At 44.5% G+C, this 26,814-nt stretch overlaps 1 protein-coding gene across 2 annotated transcripts in view; it reads left to right on the top strand.

Moving 5' to 3' along the window:
* The window catches only part of MGAT5 (mannosyl (alpha-1,6-)-glycoprotein beta-1,6-N-acetyl-glucosaminyltransferase), a 302,502-nt gene that overhangs the window by 153,952 nt on the left and 121,736 nt on the right, over window positions 1-26,814 (top strand). For both annotated transcript variants that reach the window (XM_005868854.2, XM_005868853.2), the window contains 4 exons: window positions 5,221-5,297; window positions 6,213-6,302; window positions 23,860-23,931; window positions 25,822-25,983. In XM_005868854.2, the coding sequence (XP_005868916.1) occupies window positions 5,221-5,297; window positions 6,213-6,302; window positions 23,860-23,931; window positions 25,822-25,983 (401 nt within the window). The remainder of the gene's footprint in view (window positions 1-5,220; window positions 5,298-6,212; window positions 6,303-23,859; window positions 23,932-25,821; window positions 25,984-26,814) is intronic.

Raw genomic sequence — 26,814 nt, forward strand, 5'->3', positions numbered from 1 at the left:
AACCCCCCTGCCGGCCTGGTCGCCCCACACAGCCTGCTGTTCACTCGTTTGGTCATCCCTCACTAACCCCCCTTCCAGTCTGGTCGCCCCATGCAGCCTGCTGCTCACTCGTTTGATCATCCCTCATTGCCCCCCCTGCCAGCCTGGTTGCCCCACACAGCCTGCTGTTCCGTCATTTGGTCGTCCCTCACTATCCCCCCTGCCGGCCTTGTCGCCCCACTCAGCCTGTTCGGTCGTCCATTCGGTCATCTGTTCGGTTGCGATGGCCCCGGCTCTTTATATATATAGATGAAGTCCCCAGTGTGCCTGGTGCTGTTTTGGGTACTGGGCCATTGCACTGAGGATGGCTGTCCTGCCGTCCCGAACGCCGTGCATGGGAAGGGGTCTGCTGACGTGGGCCTTGCTCTGTTGTATGTGGTACCACTTCCAGCACCGTGTGGTGAGCACTTTGTGGGTACAGACCTTGTCTTTCAAGGGTACAGCGCTAACATTTCAGCACATGGCAAGCAGCAGGCTTTGGAGGGATGTTCCCGGTGACTGCAGGCTGAGTTTGAAAGTAGATGCTGAGGATTTTAAAGTTTCTCTTTTCCAACTATAGGATAGTTAACTATCTTCTTTTTTCAGGAGGATGTGGTTAGTGTACAGTGTGACAGTGTATGTGACAGCACTTCAGAAAGGCAGGTGATTTATTGAGGGAGGTTTTCATCGTTCACCTTCCTTTCTGTTTTTGTTGTTGTTTATTGATTTCAGAGAGGAAGGGGAGGGAGAGAGAGACAAAAGCATCAATGATGATAGAGGATCATTGATTGGCTGCCTCCTGCACATCTCCCACTGGGGATGGAGCCTGCAACCCAAGGTGTGCCCTGACCAGGAATTGAACTGTGACCTCCTGGTTCATAGGTTGATGCTCAACTACTGAGCCAGATGGGCCAGGCCACTTCCTTTCCTGTATCACCCTTTCTGTTCTCACTGCCCCTCTGAGACCCCATCACCTCTGCCCTTCCTGCCCTCCTCTGTCCCCACTTTCCTTCCTTCCTTAGAGGCATGCAACCCAAGATGTGCCCTGACCAGGAATCGAACTGTGACCTCCTGGTTCATAGGTTGATGCTCAACTACTGAGTCAGATGGGCCGGGCCACTTCCTTTCCTGTATCACCCTTTCTGTTCTCACTGCCCCTCTGAGACCCCATCACCTCTGCCCTTCCTGCCCTCCTCTGTCCCCACTTTCCTTCCTTCCTTAGAGGCAGAGAAAAGCACAAGTAAGAAAACTGTGTGTCTGATTCCATCTCTCTTTGTCTCCGTGGCTTCCTGGTATGTGTTTGCCATGCTGTTGTCTCTCTCTGTATGTGTCTCAGTGTATGTGCAGACCTTAGGGCTGTTGGAGAGTCTGGCTCCACACTGGACAGGAGCCCGGCTGTGGATCTGTTGCACACACGACTGCTGTGCCTGCTCCTGCCGTGCACGTGTCCTTCCAGAAGCAGGCATTGTGGGGAACAGGAAATGTGTCCTCTTGGATTAAACCCAGGGTTTGTGCCCTCCTACAGTGTGTGGTATTGGTGATAGATTAAACAACAGGATTTTCCTATCTTGGTCATCTGTCGTTCATGTAATGCCTGGTTGACAACACCGTAGAATCAGTACCCAAGTGAAGTTCTTGGTGCAAGTTGCCATTGTGGGTGAGTGAGGGGTGAAACTGAACCCAATCAGTAGTCAGAGCTGAGCCTCATTGTTTACCCCCTCCCCGCGCCCCCTCTTACCCCCCATGCCCTTTCATTGTTAAAAAGGAAAAACTAGGATGCTGTAGAGCTCTGGGTGAGTAACAGGGAGAAGATCCTAGTAACTTGTCTTGCAGGATCCCGTCTTCTCCTGTTCAAGAAGCCTGTGTACAGGAAGCTAAATCGCTCCTGAAAGGCAATGACATGAACCTGAATTTTTGGTTTTTAACCAAATTTACTAGTATGCATCGGAGGCTCTTCCACAGGTGGGACAGTGCTCTGTGGACACAAACTAATAAGAACATAATTTGTTGAGTCTTTATTGTTGTGATGAAAACAACATGGGGAGCTGTTCTCTGAGAGGCGCTGGGAGTTGGGGAGCGCCCTGTCAGGCCACCAGTTGTGGGACTCCTAGCAGCTCTGCCCTCGCCGGGAAGGCGGACACTGCCTGCTTCTCCCGTTCACAGATCTCTCCTACAGCAGAGCCTCAAACCTGTAAACTGAGCTTGTGGAAGTCATTGTCTATTCACACCCATCACTGTGGAACTAAATAGAAAATTCATCATAAGAGAGTGGACTTGCACAGGAGACCCTGTTGGATACGTTGACACGCTGCCAGTGGAGGAGCAGTAAGAGCCCTGCTCCTGCAGGGGTCTCCACCCAGTTCTCACTGAGCAGTCAGGCCCAGGGTGCCGGTGGAGCAGGGGTTGTTTATTCCGCCAAGCAGTACTTACCCAGTGCCTGGTGGAGGAGCAGAAGGGCATTACCTTCCCATACAGTCCTCAAGGAGGGGCGATGGGCAAAGGAAGAGAAAACCGTGCGATTGTTACAGCCAGGGGAGATGTTAGGAGGTCAGCACCAAGCCCTGCCTGGTCATGGGAAGGAGTGTAGGACTGCTTCTTCCCAGGTGGTGTGGAGCAAGGCTTACAGAAGGAAGGCTCTGGCTGGGTGCAGCAGGGTGGAGGGCACATAGCGTGAGAGGAAGGGCATTCCTGGCAGAGGATGCCAACAGGTGTCCTAGAAAAGGCCCTTTCAACAGGACTTAGCAGAAATGAGGCTCCTCATTGTGGAACTCTCGGCAGAGCAGACACGGGGGTCTGTGCCTGCTTTTGTGAGTCCAGCTTTGTTGGTTCACAGCCAGGCTAGTTCTTCCCCATCATCTGTGGCTGCCTTCCTGGTACAAGCCAGAGTGGGTGGCTGTGACAGACCGTGTGGCCTGCGGAGCCTCATATACTTACCACCTGGTCCTTCACCGGCAATGTTTGCCTCCCCTTGACATGACTCCTGATGAGGAGGGCACACACTGTCGGCAGATATGCTTTGCTTGCTTACCTTCATGGACCTGTTCGTCCCTTCTACCCCACACATCACACCTCCAACTCAGCAGCTTCTAGTTTTGTGGACTTCTGGCTCTGAACATCGGAACTGGGAGAGCATGTAAATTAAGGGGGCATTTTACCTAAGTGTCTCCTTAAATGTCTGATTGCCTGCTCCCAGCTGTTCTAGACCCGGCTTCATTCCTTGGGACCTCTGCTGCTGCTTTGCTTCGTAAATGTGTCACAGAAAAATCGAATTAAAGCTAGTGATAGGTGCGGTAGGTATGGAGAAGCGTCCTATTCTTTGGTGAGACCAGCTATTCGATAAATGGATTCTGGAGCCGGCAGTTCCCTTATGTGTAAGTGAGAGAGAGAGTGCTTCCAGAGTGACTGTGCACTCGAAATACGTTTTCCTGCATGTGGTGAGTGAAAGTTGTGTCCGATTGCATAGCAAATGCCAGCTTCTAAGTGTGGGTTCTGGTCTGTGTACCAGTTGTTAGCAGTGCCGGACTTTTTGAGTGTTAACTTAGTAAATGGGAGCTGGGTGAAGCAGAGTATGGTTATTCCGATTTTATAGATGGGGGAGACAGGGGCTTCGACAAGCTAAGTACCTTCCATATTGACTGTTAAATGGCACTGCCTCCAATCTATGATAAGGAGGATTTTGGTGTTATGTTCTAGTTATCCTTAGCAAGTGGAATGCTCATTGAAAACACTGAATCAAGAGCTAAAAAAATATCTCTGCTTCAGACTATCAAAAGAACTGGTTTTCAAGGGAGAGATACCACCAAAACCCCCCTTTCAGCCCCAGCAGCCACCAATACCACTTGTGTACCATTGTCGAATGGTATTGTGGCTTGGGATCTAATTTATTATTAGTACTTTTTGTAGATGGAAAACTGTCAGCATAAGGAATGGTGACATTTTCCCTGCAGTTCTGGAAAATATAGTAGGTCCAAAAAGAGAAGCGTGTAGGTTTAGGGTTGTCCTGCTAAAGTGGTCATTCCTACACAAAAGTCTGACCCAACCATTCCATCCTCAAAGCCTTTCTGTCCCACCCTTGGCACAGGGACCAGGGTCCCGATCTTGGTGCTAAGGCCTTCCAATTTGGGCCCTGCCTGCTTGTCCTGTCTGACCTCCCCGCACCTCACACTGTCATTCCATCAGGGTGGCCCCTGCGTTTGGAACCACCTCGGTACCTGATCACCATCTCTACCTTGTCCCTACCCGACTTGCTCCTACTTCATCTTCACACCTCAGCCAAGCTGTGCTGGACCCAGGAAGCCTTCTTTGACCCTTAGAGGGTGGGGTGGGCGTCCTGCCCTTGCCCTACCTGAGCATGGTGTCTATCATGCTGCTCAGCTGTTTAATTATTCATCTGTTGTTCACCACTAAACGGAAAGCTTCTTAAAGGCATTCTTTTTACTCTTACTCTGTAGTTACAAGGAATAGGAATGCACTTGGGCTAGTTAGTAGAAAGGGAGCTTGTGGTGAGGAAATATTTGAAGCAGTAAGGAGATCTTAGAGGCAATTTAAGGACTGGGTCCATAAGAGGCTCTACATCACAGCCGTATCTCAGGGCTCTCTGCTCCCCCCACATGGGTTCTGCTCACCTCTCTCCTGCTGGCTGCCTCTGCTGGAGCACGCATTTTCATGAAGCTGCTCGTTACCTCAGTTTGTCTGCATCACCTGGTGGGGCCCATGGCTTTGTTTCCCGCTCCCTATTTCTTTGGTTGCTCAGTTTCCCACTTGCAGATTTCCAAGCAGCCCCTCTGGTTGGTGTAGCTCCGTGGTCAGCAAACTGGGGCTCGCAAGCCACATGCGGCTGTTTAGCCCCTTGAGTGTGGCTCTTCCACAAAATACCACAAAATACTATGTACAGTGTGATTGAAACTTCGTGGCCCATGCGCAGAAGTCGGTTTTTTGTGGAAGAGCCACACTCAAGGGGCCAAAGAGCCGCATGTGGCTCGCGAGCCGCAGTTTGCTGAGCCGCAGTTTGCCGACCACTGGTGTAGCTCACCCTTCCAAGCTGGGCCACACACATCATAGGTTTCTGGTCAGCCGTAGGTGGGCCTCCTCAGGTCAGGTCAGACCTGTTGCCAACTGGAGGTTACATGGGTCACAGCATGGATGTTAGGCTTGTTTTTCATAAACTTCATGGTATGCTTTGTTCTTTTTCATCCTTTACAGATATCATTAATGGAGCTCAAGAAAAATGTGTATTGCCTCCTATGGATGGCTACCCCCACTGTGAGGGGAAAATCAAGGTAAGGTCAAGTGATGTGTATTTATTTCCATCGTCCTCATTCTGCATGCCCTTCCTTAAAGGGAGAGCGAGCCCTTTAAGGGAGTCATGTAAGGGCTGCTGCAGTCCTGCTTGTTTGGGGCTGTGTCCATGGCTACTCTTCCCTGCTGTGCCAACTCCATGGGAGTAGTCAACAGTGGCTCTAACTGGTCAGACTGACAGAGCCTGGACCAGCTTGGTCCCCTTCTGTGTCTTTGAAGCAGCCTTTCCTCATGTCCCCAGGTTCCAGCAGGTGATCTCTCTCCCATCCCTGGGGCCCCACTTCTGAGGTCTCCAGGTTGTCATTTAAACGTCATATTTGCATTTGCAATTGAATACCCAGAGACACTTGACCATGATCTTAACATTTTTAAAAACCTTGTTTATATGGCCTGTCCTTGGGGAGACCACTCCCCTGCTCAGTTGTTCCCAGAGAAAAGTTTCGGTTCCAGAGTACAGTTAGGAGGGGGAGACCAAACCCCAGAAACGTTCACATGGTCTCCTTTTGGGACTCCCGCATTCATTCATGTCCTCTTCCCGAAAGAAACTGCTACGCTGGTGACACCAGCTTTCTGCACAGAGGAGATTTGGGTGCAGGGTCCCATTAGGCACCTGCTCTTGATAAAACTCTCCTAGCCATTGCCTCTCCTGGGTTTCGCTGCCTGGTGTGTCCCCGGCCTCTCTCCACTCTAACTAAGCACGTCTGCCAAGGCCAGCTCAGGTCAGTGCATCTGTGGATCATGCAGGGGCTCAGCGTCTGTCATCCTGACCTCAGCTAAGCGACTGAGCTTAGGCCACAGCTCGAGCCATACCTATGCCCTCTTCTCTATCAGCAGGTGGGCGGGTCACCAGGAACAGGCCATTCAGAGGCGTTCTTACCTGGCTCTTGTTGTTTCAGTGGATGAAAGATATGTGGCGCTCGGATCCCTGCTACGCAGATTACGGAGTGGATGGGTCCACCTGCTCCTTTTTTATTTACCTCAGTGAGGTGAGTGGCTTAGGAGGGGTGGATGGATGTGGTTAACAGATTGTGCAGCCACGCCCAGAATTCGAAGAGCTTGAAAACAGCTAATGTTTTTACATGATAGACCTGTGATTTCTTTCTTCATTACTTTCCTCTGCACCCTAGGACAGTGGTCGGCAAACTCATTAGTCAACAGAACCAAATATCAACAGTACAACGATTGAAATTTCTTTTGAGAGCCAAATTTTTTAAACTTAAACTATATAGGTGTTGGGGTCCAGCCCCAGCAGGTCCAGGGGTTCCCCAAAGGTGTGGACGGAGTCAGTGAAGAAGGAATGACATAGAGGCAGGGTTCAGTTGATCCCTTTATTGTCCTGTTACATCTGTATTTATACCATTTGATTTTAATCCTATCCATTCTATTCCAAAGGTTAGGGCATTTGTTATCTCCATTCCAAGGTTGTTCATAGTTAAAGTGATTAACTACCTGCCTGGCACTTAGTTAAGGGGTTTTACTGATTCCCTTCCTTAGTCCTGTTAATCCCTAACTCCAGGGAAAAATCCCCACCTGGGGAAACAACCTTTCCAGGAGAGGTGACCTTTGTTAAAACACATAGCGCTAAGTAGGGGAGCAAACATATTAAGAACAGTATGCCATATATGCCAGGTCCCTTGAAACATATGCTGTGCAGATGTTTCTTCCCTGCAGCGACTGTGTCAAGCAGCAAGGATGGACTGGCTTCCGGCAAATTCCCCCTTTTTTATTTTTTAAATGATAGCGCATGTAAATCAGAGGCCACCTCTTGGATTGGGTTGTTTAACTCGGAAGACCTGTTTGTGACTTTGCCAACAGGTCAGTCCGAGGCTTAACCCTATAGTACAATGATTGAAATTTCTTTTGAGAGCCAAATTTTTTAAACTTAAACTATATAGGTAGGTACATTGTTATTAACTTAATTAGGGTACTCCTAAGGCTTAGGAAGAGCCACACTCAAGGGGCCAAAGAGCCGCATGTGGCTCGCAAGCCGCAGTTTGCCGACCACGGCCCTAGGAGGATTACTTTTTTTCTTTGAGGGAAAAGCAGGTTTAGCTAACTAATTTTTTTCCTCATTAAAAGAAATGCAGTAAAATGCATGTAATATCCTAAACCATTAAGTGTACATTGAATACATTCATATTGCCCAGCAGCCATCACCACCATCCATCCACCTCCAGAACCCTCCATCTTGCAAACATGAAACTGTGCCCATTAAGCAGTACTTTTCTATTCCTTTCCAGCCCCATCATTTGCTATGGTTTTGACTACTCCAAGTACTTGTATAAGTGAAATTATACACTATTTGTCTTTTGATGATTAGATTATTTCACTTAGCATAATGTTCTCAAGGTTTATCTATCTTGTAGCTATGTCAGAATTTCCTTCCTTTTTAAGGCTGACCAATATTTTGTTGTATTACATACCACATATTGCTTATCCACTGATTGGTTGATGGACACTGGGTTGCTTCCACGTTTTAGCTATCGTGAATAATGCTGCTGTGAACATGGGTGTGCACGTAACTGTGAGACCCTGCTTTCAGTTCTTTTGAGTATATATCTAGAAGTGGAATGACTGGCTCATAGGGTGAATCTCCTTATTGTTTTTTGAGGAACCTCCAAACTTTTCCGAAGTGGTTGCACCATTTTATATTTTCACCAACAGTGCACGAGGTTTCCAGTTTCTTCACATCCTCACCAACACTTGTTATTTTCTGGGTTATGGGGTTTTTTGTTTATTTTTTTATAGTAACCATCCTAATGAGGGTGCGGTGGTATCTCATTGTGGTTTGGTTTGCATTTCCTTAATAAGTAGTGATGCTGAGCATCTTTTCCTGTGCTTGTTGGCAAAATTAGCTGTTTACTTACAGAATGAGTTAATTTTCTCCTTCTTATCTGAATTTCATTTTTACTTGTACCGTTCAATTTGAATAGCAGTTTTTTAAAGAGTTGCAGATCATTTTATAGATCACATGTTTTAATGATCTTATGTCATCTTTAGGAAAATCAAGTAGCGGAATAGAGTTAAGACTTTATCCCAGGCAAGGTACACGTAAGAACTGAGTAGGAAATCAAAACTCGCTGGCTTCCCCTCCACCTTTATGGAAATGGTGCTGGCTAATTTCAGAGGATGTGCACTTGGCAGGCTCTCGGCTGCCATTTCTTTTTTATTCTCTCCCCCAGTTTTGTATGTAGTTGCCCTTTGACCACTAGTGAATAACTGCTCCCTGGAGCTGCCATGCAAGGAGGAGAATGCCTCTATTATGAGGCCAAATGAAATGCTTTCCCATAGTTTTTCTTGTGGGACTCAGGTGCCTCTTTTCTGTGTCATGAAGTGGCAGGGACAGCTTTGGGGGATGGAGGCCAAACAATAGGGCTTCAGGGCATGTGGCCCTGGCTTCTGTGGGTTTGTCCCTTTCCTACACCTTCACTTCTCTTGCCTCTGTAAGATCCAGGCAGACTTTGTTTTTTGACAGGTTGCCGCATGGCCACCCTACAGGGATCCTGGGAATCCTCAGATCAAATGACAGTTAAAATACCTTTTGGAAATTAGAAGCACAGGGAATTGGGTGTGTGATGCTCCTCATTAGCAGGCTGCTGGCACATTGATTCTGTAGCTCTTGTTGGAATGTTTCTAGCTTAGGTGGCCTGAGGCCCATCTTCTCCTGAGGAGGAAGGCCAGGGTCCCTGGTGAACTTCCCTCCACTGAGAAGTCATTAGAAGCGCCTTGCCTGCCCTGAGAAAAAGGTTCCTCGTTCAGTTTAATTTTCCAAAGTTTTCTTCCCCTTCCATTTGATAGAATTTAGCTAGAGTCCAACTGTGCTCCCTGATTGACAAGCTGAGCTAATTTCATGCTTTCTTGAGAGTTTGGAATGCTGGGGTGGGTTGTTGAGGTAAAGGTAGAGGATTTTGGTGTGAGAGAATGGACCAGATGGAAAAGGACTGTGATTATTTGTGACCTTGTTCCCTACATTCCCACTCCAGCCTTTTGCCTTCTCGGATGGTGTGAGAGAATGGACCAAATGGAAAAGGACTGTGATTATTTGTGACCTTGTTCCCTTCCTTTGAAACTGCCACCCTATTCTCACTCTCCTAAAGGGAAGATGTAGCTAAGAGGAGAGAATAGTGAGATTCCAGGGAAGGTAAATTTCGAGGATGTGGAGCAGACAGAGCTGTAGAGAGACCTAATAGATCATATATACTTAATAGTGGAGCCTGGGTATTTCCTTTCAGAGATGAGAAATGGTTCTATTCCAATCTCTTCTTATGCAGATGATTGAACTTTTCTTTTTGTTCAGTTGAATTCAGTTCAGTGAGCACTTATTGAACAGCTATGATATTCATTGATTGTCAACAATTACTGAGAACTCATTTTCTTGGCACATTGCTATGCATTCATAATCTTAAGAGGATAATGGAAGAGGAAGAGTGGGTGCAGGTAATTTAACCAGGAGGGTGGAAATAATTCTTCTGGGAAGACAACTAGGGACTTCTTTTTCAGTGTTTTAACCTGAAAATAACTTTGAAACTGTTCTTTTAAAACTTTCATTTTATCATAGCATCTCAATAGGTACCCTATAAGAGTTAAGAGGAGAATTTCACCAATATGGCTACTCCTGTAGGAAGTACTGACTTACAGAGCACCTCGTACCTGACTTCAGCTTGTGTTTCTGATTCTTTCTCAACTCTATGCTTTTGGAAAAGTTACTTACCCTCTTTGTGTCTCAGCTTCTTTGTAAAATAATAGTTTTTATTTTGTTTGTTTATTTTGAAAGGATCCGACCTTGAGGATTCCTGAGTGTATATGGGCCTGCCAGATAGATGACAATAAACCTAACTGATACTATAACCAAACCCAGGTTTGGCTGCCTGTTTCAACAAAAGCCAAACTCGTGAGACAGGTGCTGGTGAGAAGGAAAGAGGTTTATTCAAGTGCCGGCAACCTGAGAAGATGAGGGACCCTCATTCCAAAACTCATCTTAACATCTCAGGGCAGGCTAGGGTTTTACCAGGTTGGAGAGGGAAAGCAGAACAAAGAAATTAGTGGGAGGGGCTTTGGACGTGCAGGATGTATAGGCTGTGCAGGACATTTTCCCATAGGCCTTAATATGGATGTTTATGGTCAGCATTCTTGAGTTGGCCATCTGGGCATTTTTGGAAATGGAATTCCTGTTCACTGAGTGGTTGGTGTCAACTGGGCCTTGAGGCTAGGCTGCTTCCTAAGTTCAAACAGGAACAGAAAATCCAGAATTGTAAAGTATACTAAAAATATTTGATTCAAGCTCTAGCTTTGAGAGAAAAATCAGTTAGAGTAACAAGCTGGGTTTAACATTTATTCAGATTAACATGGATAGCTTTATGTAAATATTGTTATAATCTTACTTGGTTAGTACATTCTCATTTTAGTTCTATTCTATGGCTTGTCAGACAAATATAAGTAGTTTATTGCATTCATTCCCCATTATAATATTTCTGTGGTTTTTAATGTTATTTTTTTAGGACAATTGTGGGGCATCACATGCTATATCGCATTCATTCCCCATTATAATATTTCTATGGTTTTTAATGTTGTTATTTTTTTAGGACAATTGTGGGGCATCACATGCTTGTGACATTTTATGTGGGACCTTAAGTTCATTTCTGAATTAGAATCAATTTCTGGTTCTCATTCACCAGAATCTAATTTAATTTTAGATTCCTTGACTTCTGGTAATGTAGAAATTTAGCTGTTCCCGTGGCTTCTTTTTTCTGGATAGGACACTTGTGTTTGATTCAGGTTGTGAGCTGGATGAAGGGAATAGGTATGCACCCCTACCTTTGTTAATATGAAATTATTAGAGATGTTTTCTGAAGCCAATTAATTTCATTCTAGTATTTTTAAAATTCTGGACAACATCTAAGGATTTGTGGTGCTGTTTTTTGTCATTTTTTTCCTCTTGATTTCTTGAAACTTTCCTTCTTCATTTAACCTGTATCATATGCCAGGTTTCTCTTGTATTTGGAAAAAATGATTAAGAGAGACATCTTCATTTGATGTGTACTTGATCAACAGGTGTACCAGTGACTTTTATTCTTTTCTTAATACTTATTGAAAAGCCAGTTCTTGTTTCCTTCTATGTTTAACTTCAGAACTTTGACAGATAAAAAAGGACATGAAATAAAATGCCTCCCATATAGTCAGTCACCAGTTGAATTGAAGCATTTGGATTCAGACCAGTCTTAGGAGATGACACTGTTCCTTCATTTGTCTTTCCCTTGGGTGTCTCAGTGTGCCAACTTTTACTGAATTATAGGATTATAAACTACCTTTACCCTCGCCAATCTGTAGTCTACAAATCATTTCTGGTAAATTCCAGGAAGTAAAGCCATTTCCCCTTACATAGCCCCCACAGATGCTTGCTATGTAATACTTTATTAGGGACTGGATGTGGTAATAAAAGTTTAGTCCTTACCCTTGTTGGGTCGCAGAAGAATAAAACATTATTCAGCCCCACTATACGCCAGACACCTCAAATACACAATGTCATTTAAACCTCTCCCCGATTCTGAGTAATAGAAAGACAGTCGCAGAGGCTCTGGGAGGATATGTTGCCCAGTACTTCTGCACTTTCATTACTGTTGCCCCTTCATGTCAGAGTAAAACTGAACTCAGCTAGGTGACTTGCTGCCATTGGCTTTGCACTCAGTTCTATGCTCAAATGCATCTGTGTTTGAAATATAGCTCTCATTTACCTAGTTCCCATGAATCAGTCTTCATTGCTAATTTTCAGATACTCACAATTTTGATACCCTACCCACCATGAAAGAAACAGCACCGATTCTCCTGAGGATAACTCATGAAAACCATGTGCTCAGTCATTCCAGGTGGTGGGACTGAATGAATTAGGCCACCTTGCATTTCCAGATCATTGGGCAGTTCATTTTCTGTATCTTTTTTTGTGAACCATGTAACAACTTCCATTATAGAGACAAGGCCCTATAAAGTAATTACTCTGTCATTGTTTCAAGTATATTAACTTAGCCCTACGCCAAGCCTTTTACTGCTTTCAGCTTTTATGAAATTTAGAATGAATGTCTTTCCCCCTGTTGATATTATATTGATAGGTGATTCTGATATATTAGACACACAGACATTTTTTTTCTATTTATACAATTATTCTAGCAACTAGCAATCATCATACCTTTCCAGACTTCTTAATTTGTTTGTGCTGGGTTTTTTGGGTTTCTTTTTTTTTTTAAGCATTTCTGTTGCCATTGCAATTACAGTTGCTCTGAAATAATCAAATTGCCCAATGATTGATTGCTGGATCTTAGGATGTGTACAGGCTGTTGCTTCAAATGCCAATTTGGACTGAATGAGTGAGTACGCATGCATGTGTGTGTGACTCGCTCATAAAGAAACAAAGAAGCAATTTCATGCCTTACTCATCAGTCTATTTCTTCTATGGCATGGACAACAGGCATAAAGGTCTTTGCCTCTTTCTGTTCTCCCTTGGCAATATGTAAAACTAATATTGGCTGAGCATGCTATTAACCTTGAGTTTAAATTCAGCATACTTAATCTCTTGATTAATGCCAAGATTAATGCCCAACAGCAAAGGTTGAAAGCTTAAATGTTTGTGAATGCGAGCATGAAATGAAATCCTAATAACCAGCACAATGATTTGGATTTATGGGCTGTGTTGGCTGCTAAAGATAACTTGGAAATGGTGTTGCACAGACTAATTTGTCAAAGTGAGCAGCAACAAAGAACTGACTATTTAGGTTGCAGGAGAAAACTTGAATGAAAAAACACATACCTGACATTTTGGGACAAGTCAGGAGTACTTGAAAAATATCACTAGACTGTTGCCTGAGGACACCAACACACACCTTTTAAATGTTTAGCATTTGCAATAGGAAATTCCCTTTCTGTGAGATAATATTTCTTGGCAGTAAAGGAGGTGGGGGGAGAGATTTATGATCTTTTCCCTTTTTTAGTTCAGCCTTTATTTGTATCTTTTTCATCTCTGTGTTTTTGTTGCTCTTATTACCTGAATTCTAAGACATCCTTAGAAAAAGGTTTTTTTTAAAAAAAAAAAGTCCTGATTTTATAGACCAGTAAGCCTAACTGATCTCTCAATTCTCTCCCGGCAACCTTTCTCCTCTCCTAAGTTTATCTTTTTAGTGACACCCCTGTTGGTAAGTTTCAGGTACTACAACATTTATATTTGCCACTCCTTGCGCTGGCCTCCACCGTACAAAAATTAGAAATGACAGGACTTGCCAAAGCCCAAACCATCATCTCTGCTCCTTGGAATACATGTGGCAGATAGAGGCTTCAGTGCTTTCATCTCCAATTTGCTTTTCTTTAACAAACTTTTGAATATTGTCTCTTGTAATTTCTTTTGTATGCCAATAAAATAATTGTAAAATTTTTATGTTTTAAAATTAATATGGTAACTTTAATATGGAAAATTACAAATAGATATGAAAAAGAAGGGTGTAACGAACCCCCTTGTGCCCATGACTCAGATTCAGTAATTGTTGTTTCATGGCCAATCTCATTTCATTAATAATCTCCACCCTCCATTATGTTGAAGCAAATTCCAAATGTCATCTCATGTGTGAATGTTTCAATAAGTAACTTTAAAATAGACTCTTTTAAAATATTTAACTATTCCCATTATGACTGCCAATACCATTTCATATAAAAAAATAACATAATGCCTTAATTTCATAAAATATCAGGTTAGTATTCACATTTTCTAGGCTATCTTGTAAATCGAAGTTTATTTATTTATATTGACTTTCAAGTAAGAACCATATATTACAATAGTTGGTATCTCTAAAATCTCTCTTTAATTTTAGGTTCCCCTCATCTCTTTACTTCCCTCCTTGTGACTTTTGTTGAAGGAACTTCTTTGTGTGCCTTAGAGAATTTGTTATAATCTGCATTTTATTCCATCCCCATGTTGTTGTATAGCCTGGTTCCCAGCCTTTTGTATTTCCTGTAAATTGATGGTTAGATCTGAGGCTTGATCTGAGTCAGGCTTAATATTTTTTTGTAAGAGTACTTCACTCCCTGGATGATACTCTGTCCTTCTGTCAGGAGGCACATTGATGTCTGGTTATCTCTCTTTTTGTGATGTTATCTGTCCTTGATGATCAGTGCCTGGGTTCCTTCTTAATCTTTCAGGAATACTTCTATGAAGAGAAATTACTCCTCATCTGGTATTTGGTTACTCTGAGGGATAGTTCGTGTAGAAAATCATTTTTCTTTCTCTCTTGTTTTCCTAGCATCTTCACTATGGACTATAATTTATTCATTCACTTGTACACTTTATCATCATTATGAAGTCATTGATTGAAACATATTTGATATGTTCAATATATTTCAGTTATTTTCTTACTGGTTCTCAAATTGCCCCTTCCTTAGCCAGAGGGAGCTGCTTTGTATTGTCTTCTGAGTCCTCTTGCCATGACTCTCGTAGTTTGTAATAGTTTTTTGTTTGTTTGTTTTTTGCTACCTGGTATCATAAGCTTTTCCAGGTTCATCTTACACAGTTTATGCCCTAGATCTGGAATCCACCATTTCTCGAAGGACCTCACTTCCTGCTAGTGGGAAGCAACACTGAGCCACTATCTGCGTGCCAAGGGCCTTCATAGCTCTTGGGTTTTCTGGGTACAGGGGCTATAACAACCAACAGAAAGATAAACATTCCTCATTAAGGTTATGTTTTGTAGGAGGAGCCAGACAAATTAAAAAGTAAACTATATATCTTTTATATTCTAGTTAAGTGCATGGAGAAATATAAAGCAGGAGAGGGAGGGAAGAAATGCTCACGATAGTGATGGTGTCTGTTTTAGATGGAGGGGTCAGGAAATGCTCCACTGAGAAGAGGAGAGGATGTTGTATGAACACCAGGAGGTAGAGAGAGTAAGAGGTGCAGATGTCGGCCAGGGTTATTTATTCAGCAGACAGTGGTAACAGTAAATGCAAAGGTCCTGGGGTGACCATCAACGTTCAACATCAAGAACAAGTGCTTGGAAAGTAATCTCCAGAGAGATTTGTCTGTTTCTTCACAGATATAATGGTGCCTGGCAAACGTGTTTATTGAATGAATGATTCTTTTTAAAACAATTTATAAATAGATGATAGCTTTTTGTTTGCATGATCTGAGTAGTAACATCTCCCAGTTGTCACCTTTCTAATTTTGGAAAAACATATTGTAAAATTTATTACATTAAAATCTACTAAAACATTCATTTTGAGATATTAAGCAGGGGCATTTTGAGCACTTATGAACAATTTTAATATAATGTTCTTTAATATTATATTTATAAGGGAGTACAAGGGATCACATAAGGCTATTAGAACAGAATGAACCAATTATATTAGAAGGCACAGCTTTTTGCCCATCTTTTATTCCCATTGTCACTCAGAATTATTTGCCTGGATCTATGATTTAGGCAAAATTGCACATCAACACAAAAGAGGAGCTATATCCCTGGTTTCTACAATGTAACTACTTCTATAAATTGGGTGATTTTGGCTGTTGAAGTGCCCTCAGTTTGGACAGGTCCTGGGGGCCAGTTTGCCCCTACGCAGTGGGCAGCAGGACGTATACCAGTGGGGGATTGATTGAGAAGCATTTCTGTGCATTGTCTGTGTGGTTGACTCCAGAGGAATTCATTCGCTGCTTCTCCTGTGTAAAGGAAAATTGACAGTTCTCCTATAGCGGGTTGGGATGAATTTTTACAACTGACATGCTCTCATTAGAGCCCTGCTGGTGTTATGGCAGGTTGAAAACATACTGCAGCTTCTGTTTACATCTGCCCCTTCCCTGACAACCTGAGCAGAACTTGCATGGATCTCTCCAGCCCTTGGTTCTTTTTTGCACGTGGTAGGGTCCGTACTTTCTGTTCGCATTATTCCTGCCTGCCGTGGTCGGGGCAGCAGGACAGTGTTTTAGAAGACAGGTGACCTGATTGCCATCTGACCCACCTCCTGCCTCGGTGGTCCAGAGCATCCCTTCAGTTTTCAGTTGGTTTCTCCTCACTGAGGTCAAGGTCAGGCCTGCCTCGCCTGCTCTGTATGGTTGAAAGGTTTTAACAAAGTGATGAAATGGACAGGTGCTACATAAACGGAAAAGAGAATCATCACCATGAATACCTTTAGTGCTGAAGTCATGTTTTGATTTATTCATTCAGTACTCAGCGCATCATGGCTGAGTACCTCCATGCCCCGGCCCTATTCTCAGGGCTGAGGATGAGCAGTGCACAGGCCATGGGAAGCTCCTGTCCTCAGGGAGCTTGCATGCGGACGGGGCAGCAAACACTGGTAAACCAGTGCATGAAGTGATTTCCACGTGGCAGTGCCCCCGGGAAAAGGAGAGTGCGGATGTAGCATAACCAGGTAGGTAGGTCAGGGAGGGCTTCCTGAGGAAGAGTTGGAGCATAGTGTGGAAATCAAGGAGTGATGCATAGAACTCTCTGGAAGGAATAGAAAATGCAGACACCTGAGGTATAGGTTACTAGGTGATATAGAGGATACTTCACTTTTCAGGTAAACACTGTTTTTTCTAAACAATAATTGTGTGACATAAACTAAAAAAGTCATTGTTTACATGAAGCTCTAATTTAACTGGGTGTGCTTTTCACACATACGTGCCCACCCCAATCTGGCAACCCTTCAAGGGAGAAACGTTCTGATGTGCAGGGAGGGTTTGTGTGGAGCGCCTGAGGTATAGGTTACTAGGTAATATAGAGGATACTTCACTTTCAGGTAAACACTGTTTTTTCTAAACAATAAGTGTGTGACATAAACTAAAAAAGTCATTGTTTACATGAAGCTCTAATTTAACTGGGTGTGCTTTTCACACATACGTGCCCACCCCAATCTGGCAACCCTTCAAGGGAGAAACGTTCTGATGTGCAGGGAGGGTTTGTGTGGAGGGCAGGTTGAGCGAGGCAGGCGGTGTGAGGGTGGAGGTCAGATTCCCTAGGGTCTCAGTATAAATTTTAGGTGCCAGGAGAACCGCTGAGGGTTTGAGTTAGTGTAGGATGTGATCCAGTTCAGGCTGTAACAGCCACTTGCTGCACAGACAAGCGAGTTTCATAACAGGGAGCAGTATTGCAACTTACAGCCCTGCCGTGCAGCAGGAGCACAGAAAACCCGGTTTGAAGGACTTTATGTAGAAGGTTTAGGCAGTGACACTCTTAATAATGAAGACTGGACTGTGCTTATGGGATTAGAGGAACCAAATGTCTGATTTCTATGGGTTTTGTGTGGGGATGGAGCGCACGGGCTCTGGGGTGGCAGATGGCTTCCGGCTCAGCCATGGGTCCTCCGGTGCCAGTGGCTTCATTGGGCATGATTAGTGGCCTTTCCTAGAGGATCAATGACAGACCAAATGAAATAATATGTGTACAGTGCTTAGCCTAGTGCTTGACTTCATATAGTGTGCCTTTATTCTTATCTTTGTCTCCCCACCTGGCCCATACACATCCATTTCTAACAAGCAGTTTGGCCAAAAATATTAATGAGCTCAGTTGTCTGGTGCATAGGACCGGCCTAGGGAGCTGGACCATTTACATGTCTAGTTATCTTGTACCATTTTGTTGCTTTTTAAACTTTAAAAGGGAGGTGAGCCAGGGCTGGAGTGGGATAGAGAAGTCTCTTTTATTTTATTTTATTTTTTTAAGCATACACCTTAATGAGTAACTTCATTTGATATGTTATCAGTGTGTGTATATGCATATAGATGTATAATAGTTGTATCAGCTTTATAGTCAGCTGTACTTTTGATATATAACCAACTGGCATGACAGGATGATGTAAAATTACCTTTTTCAGATCTTGTAGCATATTAGAATTATTAAGAGGACACCTCAGACAATTTCTTCATTTTGTAGATGAGAAGACTTGAAAGCCAAATGGTTGAAGGTTGTATTCCTAATTGTAAAGATGGGCATATAATCCATTTGGCTGATTCCATATTCAGTCCTCTTTCCTACTCTGTTCTTCTTTGCCAAGTGTGGCCTTTAAAGTGGATCTAATCTGTGCTGGGCGCCTCAGGGATTGAATGATGGAATGGATGCAACCTTATTTGTTTACTAGAGGCCCGGTGCACGAAATTCGTGCATTCGGGGGCGGGGGGTGTCCCTCAGCCCAGCCTGTGCACTCTCACAGTCCAGGAGCCATCAGTCGAACATCCTTAGCGCTGCCGTGGAGGCGGGAGATGCTCCTGCCACTGCTGCTGCACTCAGCATCTGTGAGCCAGGCTTCTGACTGAGCAGCACTCCCCCTGTGTGGGGGGTGTCCCTCAGCCCAGCCTGTGCACTCTCGCAGTCCAGGAGCCATCAGTCGAACATCCTTAGCGCTGCCGTGGAGGCGGGAGATGCTCCTGCCACTGCTGCTGCACTCAGCATCTGTGAGCCAGGCTTCTGACTGAGCAGCACTCCCCCTGTGGGAGTGCACTGACCACCAGGGGGCAGCTCCTGTGTTGACCATCTGCTCCCTGGTGGTCAGTGCATGTCATAGCGACCAGTCGTTCCACCATTTGGTCGATTTGCATATTAGTCTTTTATTATATAGGATTAGAGGCCCAGTGCACAAAAATTTGTGCACTTTGGGGGGAGGGGGTCCCTCAGCCCAGCCTGCGCCCTCTGGCAGCCCAGGAGACCTCAGGGGAGCGGGCCTAAGCTGCAGTCGCACATCCTTAGCACTGCCGAGGAGGTGGGAGAGGCTCCTGCCACTGCTGCTGTGCTCGCAGCCTTCAACCCGGCTTTTGGTTGAGCGGAGTTCCCCACGTGGGAGCGCACTGACCACCTTGGGTCAGCTCCTGCGTTGAGCATCTGCCCCCTGGTGGTCAGTTCACGTAATAGCGACCAGTAGTTCCGCCATTAGGGTCAATTTGCATATTACCGTTTTATTATTATACTAGAGGCCCGGTGCACAAAAATTTGTGCACTGCGGGGGGGGCTCCCTCAGCCCAGCCTGAGCCCATTTGCAGTCAAGGACCCCTTGGGGGATGTCCACCTGTCAACTTAGGCCCACTCCCCGGGGGATTAGGCCTAAGCTTGCAGGCAGACATCCTTCTGGCAGCCAGGGAGCCCTCAGGGGATGTCCGACTAAAGGCTTAGGCCCCCAAGGAAGCTGTGATGAGGAAGCTGGGGTGACAGAGGAGCCACACTGTCCCGCCCCAACGCCCTAGGTCAGGTCGCACACGGGACACCCGGGCGGGCCGGCCGATCGCTGCTGCCCCACCCAGATGCCCCGGGTCTGCCTAGATGGCAGCAGGGCAGGCGGGATGGCGCTGTTCCGCCCCACCACCCTGGGTGGCAAATAGCAGGCCCGGATGGCAGTGGGACAGGTGGGATGGCGCTGTCCCGCCCTGCCTGCAGGATGCAAATTAGCTGCCATCTTTGTTGGTGGTTAATTTGCATATTGCGCTGATTAGCCAATGGGAGGCGTAGTGAAGGTACAGTCAATTACCATGTTTGTCTATTATTAGATAGGATAGGATAGGATTCCAGAGACCCTGACATCCCGTGAACCTCAGTAAATGATTGGATGCTTATAAAATAGAACTCCTTAAGAAATTATTCTGTTAATAAATCTTTATTGTAAAAATCATAATATGCAGATTAGCACAAAGAAGGAAATGAAAAGCACCCTCATCATCATCCAGAGATAATCTCAGGCTTCTTCTCATGCATTTTTCTCATTTAGTTTTGATTGCATTTGACTCTGAAAAATACAGCATGAAACTATGTCACTGATCCATTAAAGCAAAAACTCTTAACATTAATCAAGAGACAAGAAGCCATAATAGAGTCTGATCATTATTCTTTCAGAAGAATTGAACTTAACTATAAAGAGTTATGCCAGTTACCTAAGTACTTGCATATACGTCAAATCTCCTCAACTTCTTGCTGTCATTTCGCTGCATCTTTCCCCCTTTAAATTCCAATTTGAGCTGTGTGCAGATCTACCAGCCTTTTTCTCCCTGTAGTGTAATGAATTGTCCATCGTACAGACCTTGACCGTGTGACCTACCTGAGCTCTGTTGAGGGATTTCGGTTCATGTTGCTGATGATTAAGCTGCAAAACCTTCTCAGATCAAAGAAGTTTAAATCATTGAGAGGAGGGGTGTCAAAATCAAATTGGTTAAATTTTTTACCTCCTCTCTCGAGAAAGCAATTTACGGGGCCCTCTTCCTGTTCTTAAGGTCTAGCCTGGCTGGTCTTTTTCTGTTTCTGCTGCCTCTTCATTTTGTTGCCTGAGGCCAGTGCACTAAAAAGGTCAGTTTCCATGGAAGGAGCTTTGTCTTCAAATCCAAGGTTATTAGAGTGGTGCTCCTCTCAATTGATTCTTTTGTGTGTTGCCAAGTCGGATGGTTTTCAAGTCTTGGACTTACTGTGGTGATTTGTGGACTATTTTAAGGATATACGGTCCTGACCCTGGGAGAGGGGGCAAGACTGCCAGGCCCGAGAATCAGGCAGGGGTGGGGTGGCCAGTGGTAGGGTCCAGCACCACAGCCCCGTGTGCCTGCCCCGAGGGCAAATACACAATCCTGTCCCCGGGGAGCACCGGGAGTCACAGTGGGGACAGTGTGGCCAAAGCAGCGGTGGAAGGAGGCAGGCCACAGGCTGGCCTAGGACAGTAGTGGGGTTCTGAGACACAGGAGGAGAGGAGAGAGGATAAGAGTGATTTGAAATAGAAGAGCGTCCAGATCAGGAAGGCAGTGAGCTCATTCTGGGGTCCAGCTTTCCTGGTAGGATGCTATGCTGGGAGTAACACGTGTGAAAGCTGTCCGGGTACATCAGACAGGAGCCAGGGATTGGGAGGCTGAGTTATTAGCCTTGAGCCAGACGTGCCCTGAGTGTTATGAGTGACTCTTCTTTAGGAGAGGGTTGCTCATGGGAGGGCTGGTTCATGCGTGGAGTTAATGCCAGTGCTGGCTTCCTCCCAGTCCTCGCCATCCTCGGAGCTTGCAGAAAGATATGGTCCCACCCCTTCCCGCACCCCATGGAGACATTGGTTAATGTTTGATTTAATTATCTTCTCAACCAGTTATCCTATCACTGTGCTAAAACAACCACCTCAAAACTCACCTTCCTCATTCTGGGTCAAGGTGTTCATATCGGGCTTTCCTCCAGGACCATGAACATGTGACAGTGAGATTTCTTGCTAAAAGCCGAAATAGACTGATTCCGCCTCCCATGCTTCCAGGCTGTCCTTGAAGCGGTTCAGAGCATTATCCAGTCATTTAGAGCAACAAGAACTGAGATAAATGACCAGCTTCCAAGAGGAATTAGAGCCTCAAGTATTCTGTAGGGAAGTCATATTTTAGAAGATCACCTTGGACTGTATTTTCATCAGAGCAAGTTTTGGAAGCTCCTTCTTAGGGCGGAAGAGTGAGGAGGGAATGTACTTCCCCTTACCGGTATCTGATCTCACGAATGTCTCTCCTTGTGGTTGATATTCTTTATTCACAGTTGTGTTTCATCTTTTTATACCGACGTGTTGCTGTGTACATTAGTCACTCGGGGTGAGGTTGGCTGTGATGTGTGCCCTTGCCTGCGCATCCTCGTCCTTCAGTGTGGGGTTGAAGGATTGCTCTGCAATCCATTCGACACCTTCATGTTATAAACATGCTTTATAGCAATGTTTCTTTGAGTCCATTTACAAAAATTTAACTTGAACTAAGTAATCTTGTCTAGCCTAGCAATGCAAGGTCTGAGGTGTGCGGTGCTACCAGACTAACGGGCTTCATCCTCTTGCTCGCTTCTTTTCTGCTGGTTTTCCCTCATTTTTCTCATTTGTGGAGCTCCTGATATTGCTGTTCATGGTGATGTTGCTGTAAGGGCTCAGTAATTAGACATGGGCATCCAAAGCAAGTTAGTGTTTTCCTTTTTTATGAGAAAAACCATTTTAGCTTCCCTCCTGGGGAGACCTTCGGAGCCTCTGGAGTCATTCATAAATGCAGTAAAGCTTAATTTTACTCTGCAAGAAGAAAAGAGAATATTGCACTTTTCCTATCCAGGGATTCTACCCTCCCCTAAGCTCGCTGCCCTCTGCTTATCGCTTGCAGATCATTTGCAGGCAGCCGGTTGCCTGCAAACCACCCAGTTATTTTGGTCTTAGTAAAAGCTGCCTTGCGTTAAGCACAGTTTCTAGGTCAGTGAAACTACTGTTTCCTGGAGAATCACCCACAGCTGGAAGACACCATCTCGTTTGACGCTGCATTACTGGTACCCAGGAGGCTGTGGTCTCACACATGCTCCTGCTTTCTCAGTGACCTTCCCAGGACATCCCCGCCCTCCTGCTTTTGCTTTGTTTCTGTAGGTCCTCCTGGCCAGAGAAAAACATTATTTTCAATGGCCGATTATTATTTACCTTTAATAATCTCATTATGTTTTAGTATATGGGTGATATGCTATCTTAGAATTGTGTGGCCAGGCTTTTTGTTGTTGTTGCTGTTGTTGTTGTTGTTAATCCTCACCTTGAGGATATTTTTCCATTGCTTTTTTAGATGGAATGAAAAGGAAGGAGGGATGGGGGGGAGGAGAGAGAGAGAGGAGAAAGACACATCGATTGATTGTCTCCTGTACCCAACAAGGGCCAGGGATGTGCCCTTGACCAGGAATTAAACCTGAGACCCTTCAGTGCTTGGGCAGGTGCGCTAACCATTGAGAAGCCCGCCAGGGCTGTATGGTCAGTTTTGACACAAGGTCAGACATCAATATTACCCAATGCATTTTTTCTTTTTTCTTTACTAGAAATTGTGAATTCACCCAATATTCTTTGATAACCTTTGTTGAAGTGATTCTTATAAAACCTGGCGTCCTTCCTTTCTCTTTCTTCCTCCCCCCAACTCTCTGAACTCTTGTGCATTGACAGAACAATCCATCTTCCAGAATGGCTCTCACAAAATCGTTGAGGGTTCTTTTTCCTTTTTCCTTTCATCTCTTTCTCCAATAGTTTTTACCATCTTATTCCTTATGATGGTGCGAAGTGAACAGCCAGAAAATGAGGGAAAGCCACGATCAATTAACCTTAAACCATCAGCTGCATTCCTAATTCTGAGATAAATGACTGAGTCCTGTGGCTCAAATGTCACGCGATTTCCCTTCCAGACATGCCGCAGCAGATAACAAACCATTCCTGTCCTTCTGCTAAATTGTCAGAGAGGCACCTCTCATTCTCATTCCCCGGAGGGAATGTTCAAGTCTTTTAACTTTCTGCCGTGAGACCCGCCTCTCCTGGTGTAGAAATGGGGGATTAAATGATTAAGGAATCAGTCCCTGTGAAGTACTGTGAAGGACAGATGTGACGTGTAATCATATACTCCTCGGGCCTTTGCTGATTAGGGTTTCGTCTGAGAGGGCACCTGTCTCTGGATTGCTGGCTGAAAGCATGGACTCTGACTAATAACAATAACCTGCTTACAGACAGTGCTCATGGTGTGTCAGGAACTGTGCTCAGTGTGTTTTATACATTAATTCATTTCCAGATGAGCCAGCGTCCTTAGTGTCTCCGATTTATATTTTTCAGGTTGAAAATTGGTGTCCTCATTTACCTTGGAGAGCAAAGAATCCCTACGAGGAAGCTGATCATAATTCATTAGTAAGTGATTTTGGAAACCTTTTACTGGGCTTGCGATTTGTGTCTAATGCCAGTTGATACATGTGGCGTCTTCTAGAAATTCTAGCTGTGATCTGAAATAGCGGTAAACTGAAGAACCTCTACACCAGCGGTTCTCAACCTGTGGGTCGCGACCCCTTTGGGGATCGAACGACCCTTTCACAGGGGTCGCCTAAGACCATCGGAAAACACATATATAATTACATATTGTTTTTGTGATTAATCACTGTGCTTTAATTATGTTCAATTTGTAACAATGAAATTGGGGGTCACCACAACATGAGGAACTGTATTAAAGGGTCGCAGCATTAGGAAGGTTGAGAACCACTGCTCTACACCCATCAGTCAGCTCGTTCGCATCTATTTCTTGAGCAGTTCTGCTAGGGTTCCTAAGTGACAGGCTAGTGCTGTGACTAACACCTTGTGGAGGCACCCTGTGACCTATGAGGGTGATGGTTGTAAAAGTGACCACGCTTGTGTAAATGCTAGAACACAGACCCGTGAAATTAATGAGGAAGTTGTGGTCTCAGCCTGCAGCCATGAGATACTGCAGAGATGACACTGGAGCTGAATGGGTCAGTGGGAGATAAAAGACATATGTAATACTTTCAACAATAAAGATTTAAAGAAAAAATAAATAAAAATAAAATGACGAATGAGTTTCTACTGGGTCAAGGAGATAAAGGTGTCTGATGTGAGAGGAGAAGGGCATGTATAAGAGTTCAGCATTTTTAGGGAGTAGAACATGCATGGTTCAGTGGGACAAGGCTTGGATATTTGAAAGTGAGATTGGAGAGGTAGCTAGGGGAACTGTCAAAGGTTTTATATGCCACATCACAAGCTTAAGTCTTCAGTGTTCAGATAGGGATCTGCAAACTTTTTCTGTAAAAGGCCAGATGTTAATCTTCTCATCTTTGTAGGCCCTGAGGTCTCTGTCACAGCTACTCAGTTCTGACTTTGTAGCTCAGAGGGCAGCCATAGACAAGATGTAAACGAAAGGGCGTGGCTGCGTTCCAATAGAAGTTCATGTACAAACACAGGCAGCGAGGGGGATTTGGCCCAAGGCCCATCGCTTCATCACCGGAATCAGGGGAAATTGTTGAGTCAGGGAGGGCCATGATCCGATAGATGAGTGTTTAAAATGAACTACAGTGACTGCTGAAAGTTGGATTCAGCATGTTTTAGATGTTACATGAAACCAATACTAGTGTTCTTATTTTTTCTGTTATTTTAATCACTGGTTCTATGCAGCTGTGTGACAAATATGTTCTTCCTGGCTTTTACATGACTCTGGCCTGAATTTTAAATTTTATTCAGTTGTGATCGGAAAATGTTCTTCCTGGCTCTTAAATTCTTTAGAAAGTAATGAACTTTCGTTTGTTTGGTCTGGGAAAAAACTGGAAAAGGCGCATGTGCTTCCTTCCCTTCTTCATTGTGTGGACAGAGGAGGTCTCTGGCAGCCTTCACAACACCAGGTAGCCTGCTAAGAACTGACTTCCATTTTCCCAGGACCCTGCTGCCTGCAGTAGATTGAAATGGCCAATAAATTCAGGTGCAAAAAATTTCAAGGTACATCAAACATACTCATTATAAAAAAATGCATTTTAACATAGCTCAGGGCTTTGCGGTGACTGTGCTTTCTTTCCCAGTTCTCATTTTTAAAATGATGTCCCTTGTGGCAGCTGAGCAGTCGGAGGCCTTTGCTTTAGTTTGCAGTCCCGGGACCTTAAAGAAAAGCTGCGCTGCCAAGACCCCCTTTGAGCCCTGTATTTAATTGAGTGCCTCTTTCAAGTTTTCAGATGTCACCTCATGCAAACCATTATGCGTTCTGACTTCATTTTCTACTCCTTTCTACTAAATTTCTGTTTCTAGGCGGAAATTCGTACGGATTTTAATATTCTCTACAGCATGATGAAGAAGCATGAAGAGTTCCGGTGGATGAGGCTGCGCATCCGGCGCATGGCTGATGCGTGGATCCAAGCGATCAAGTCCCTAGCAGAAAAGCAGAATCTTGAAAAGAGAAAGAGGAAGAAAGTGAGTTTGTAATTAATTCCATTCGTTAGATGCCTGTTTCCTTTTAAAATTTGATTTGCTTGGAACCAAGACTAAGAAATGCCAGGCCTTCCTGCTGTTCCCTCCGGGTGAATCTGCTCAGTCGCTCGTACAACCATTTCTGGGTTTCCCTTTGCCCAGTCACATCGCCCCACTTAGCAGGGACCAGCACACATTTCTTGGGTGAATCCAAGCAGAATATCTGCCTGAAGGACTTTTATTTGAACAATCTGACTGTCTATCTCAGTGGTGTCAGGAAACTTAACCCTATTTTCTTTACTGAACACAAACAACCTTTTAGAACTTCCTATTACATCATTATGACAATTTCATATTTTTGGAGTTTGTTGGTTCTGGGGTTTGGGCAATGGTGAGTTCCTTTGGTATTCGGTTTGGTGCTTCTGCTTACATGCTTGAGAGAGAGAGAAAATAAATTAAACTTGAGCCACTTTGTTCAAGTTTATGAGGAGATGCTTAGAAAACATCTAGAATACTCCTGAGCGTGGGAAATCCTATACCCTGTTAGAGACTAAACAGCGGTGGCTTTAAGTGAACTGTTCTGATGATGAAAAACTGAGCAGAGTAAACTACATGTTCTTATATCTGAAAATAAATTCAAACGAGCTTGGTGTTATTCCTAATTTGACTCATTTGATATCCTCGAAAAGAAATACAGATAATGCCTCCAGATCCCAAGTTGCACTTTGATGGGTCAGTTCTGCTTGGGGCCTTGAGTTCATGAGACATGGAGGAGCATGTGGTCAGAGGTCCAGGTGGGCTATAAAAGGAAGTAAAGTGTAATTTTATTTAATC

The sequence above is a fragment of the Myotis brandtii genome, unplaced genomic scaffold (assembly GCF_000412655.1).
Source record: "Myotis brandtii unplaced genomic scaffold, ASM41265v1 scaffold278, whole genome shotgun sequence".
NCBI classification, from domain to species: Eukaryota; Metazoa; Chordata; class Mammalia; order Chiroptera; family Vespertilionidae; genus Myotis; species Myotis brandtii.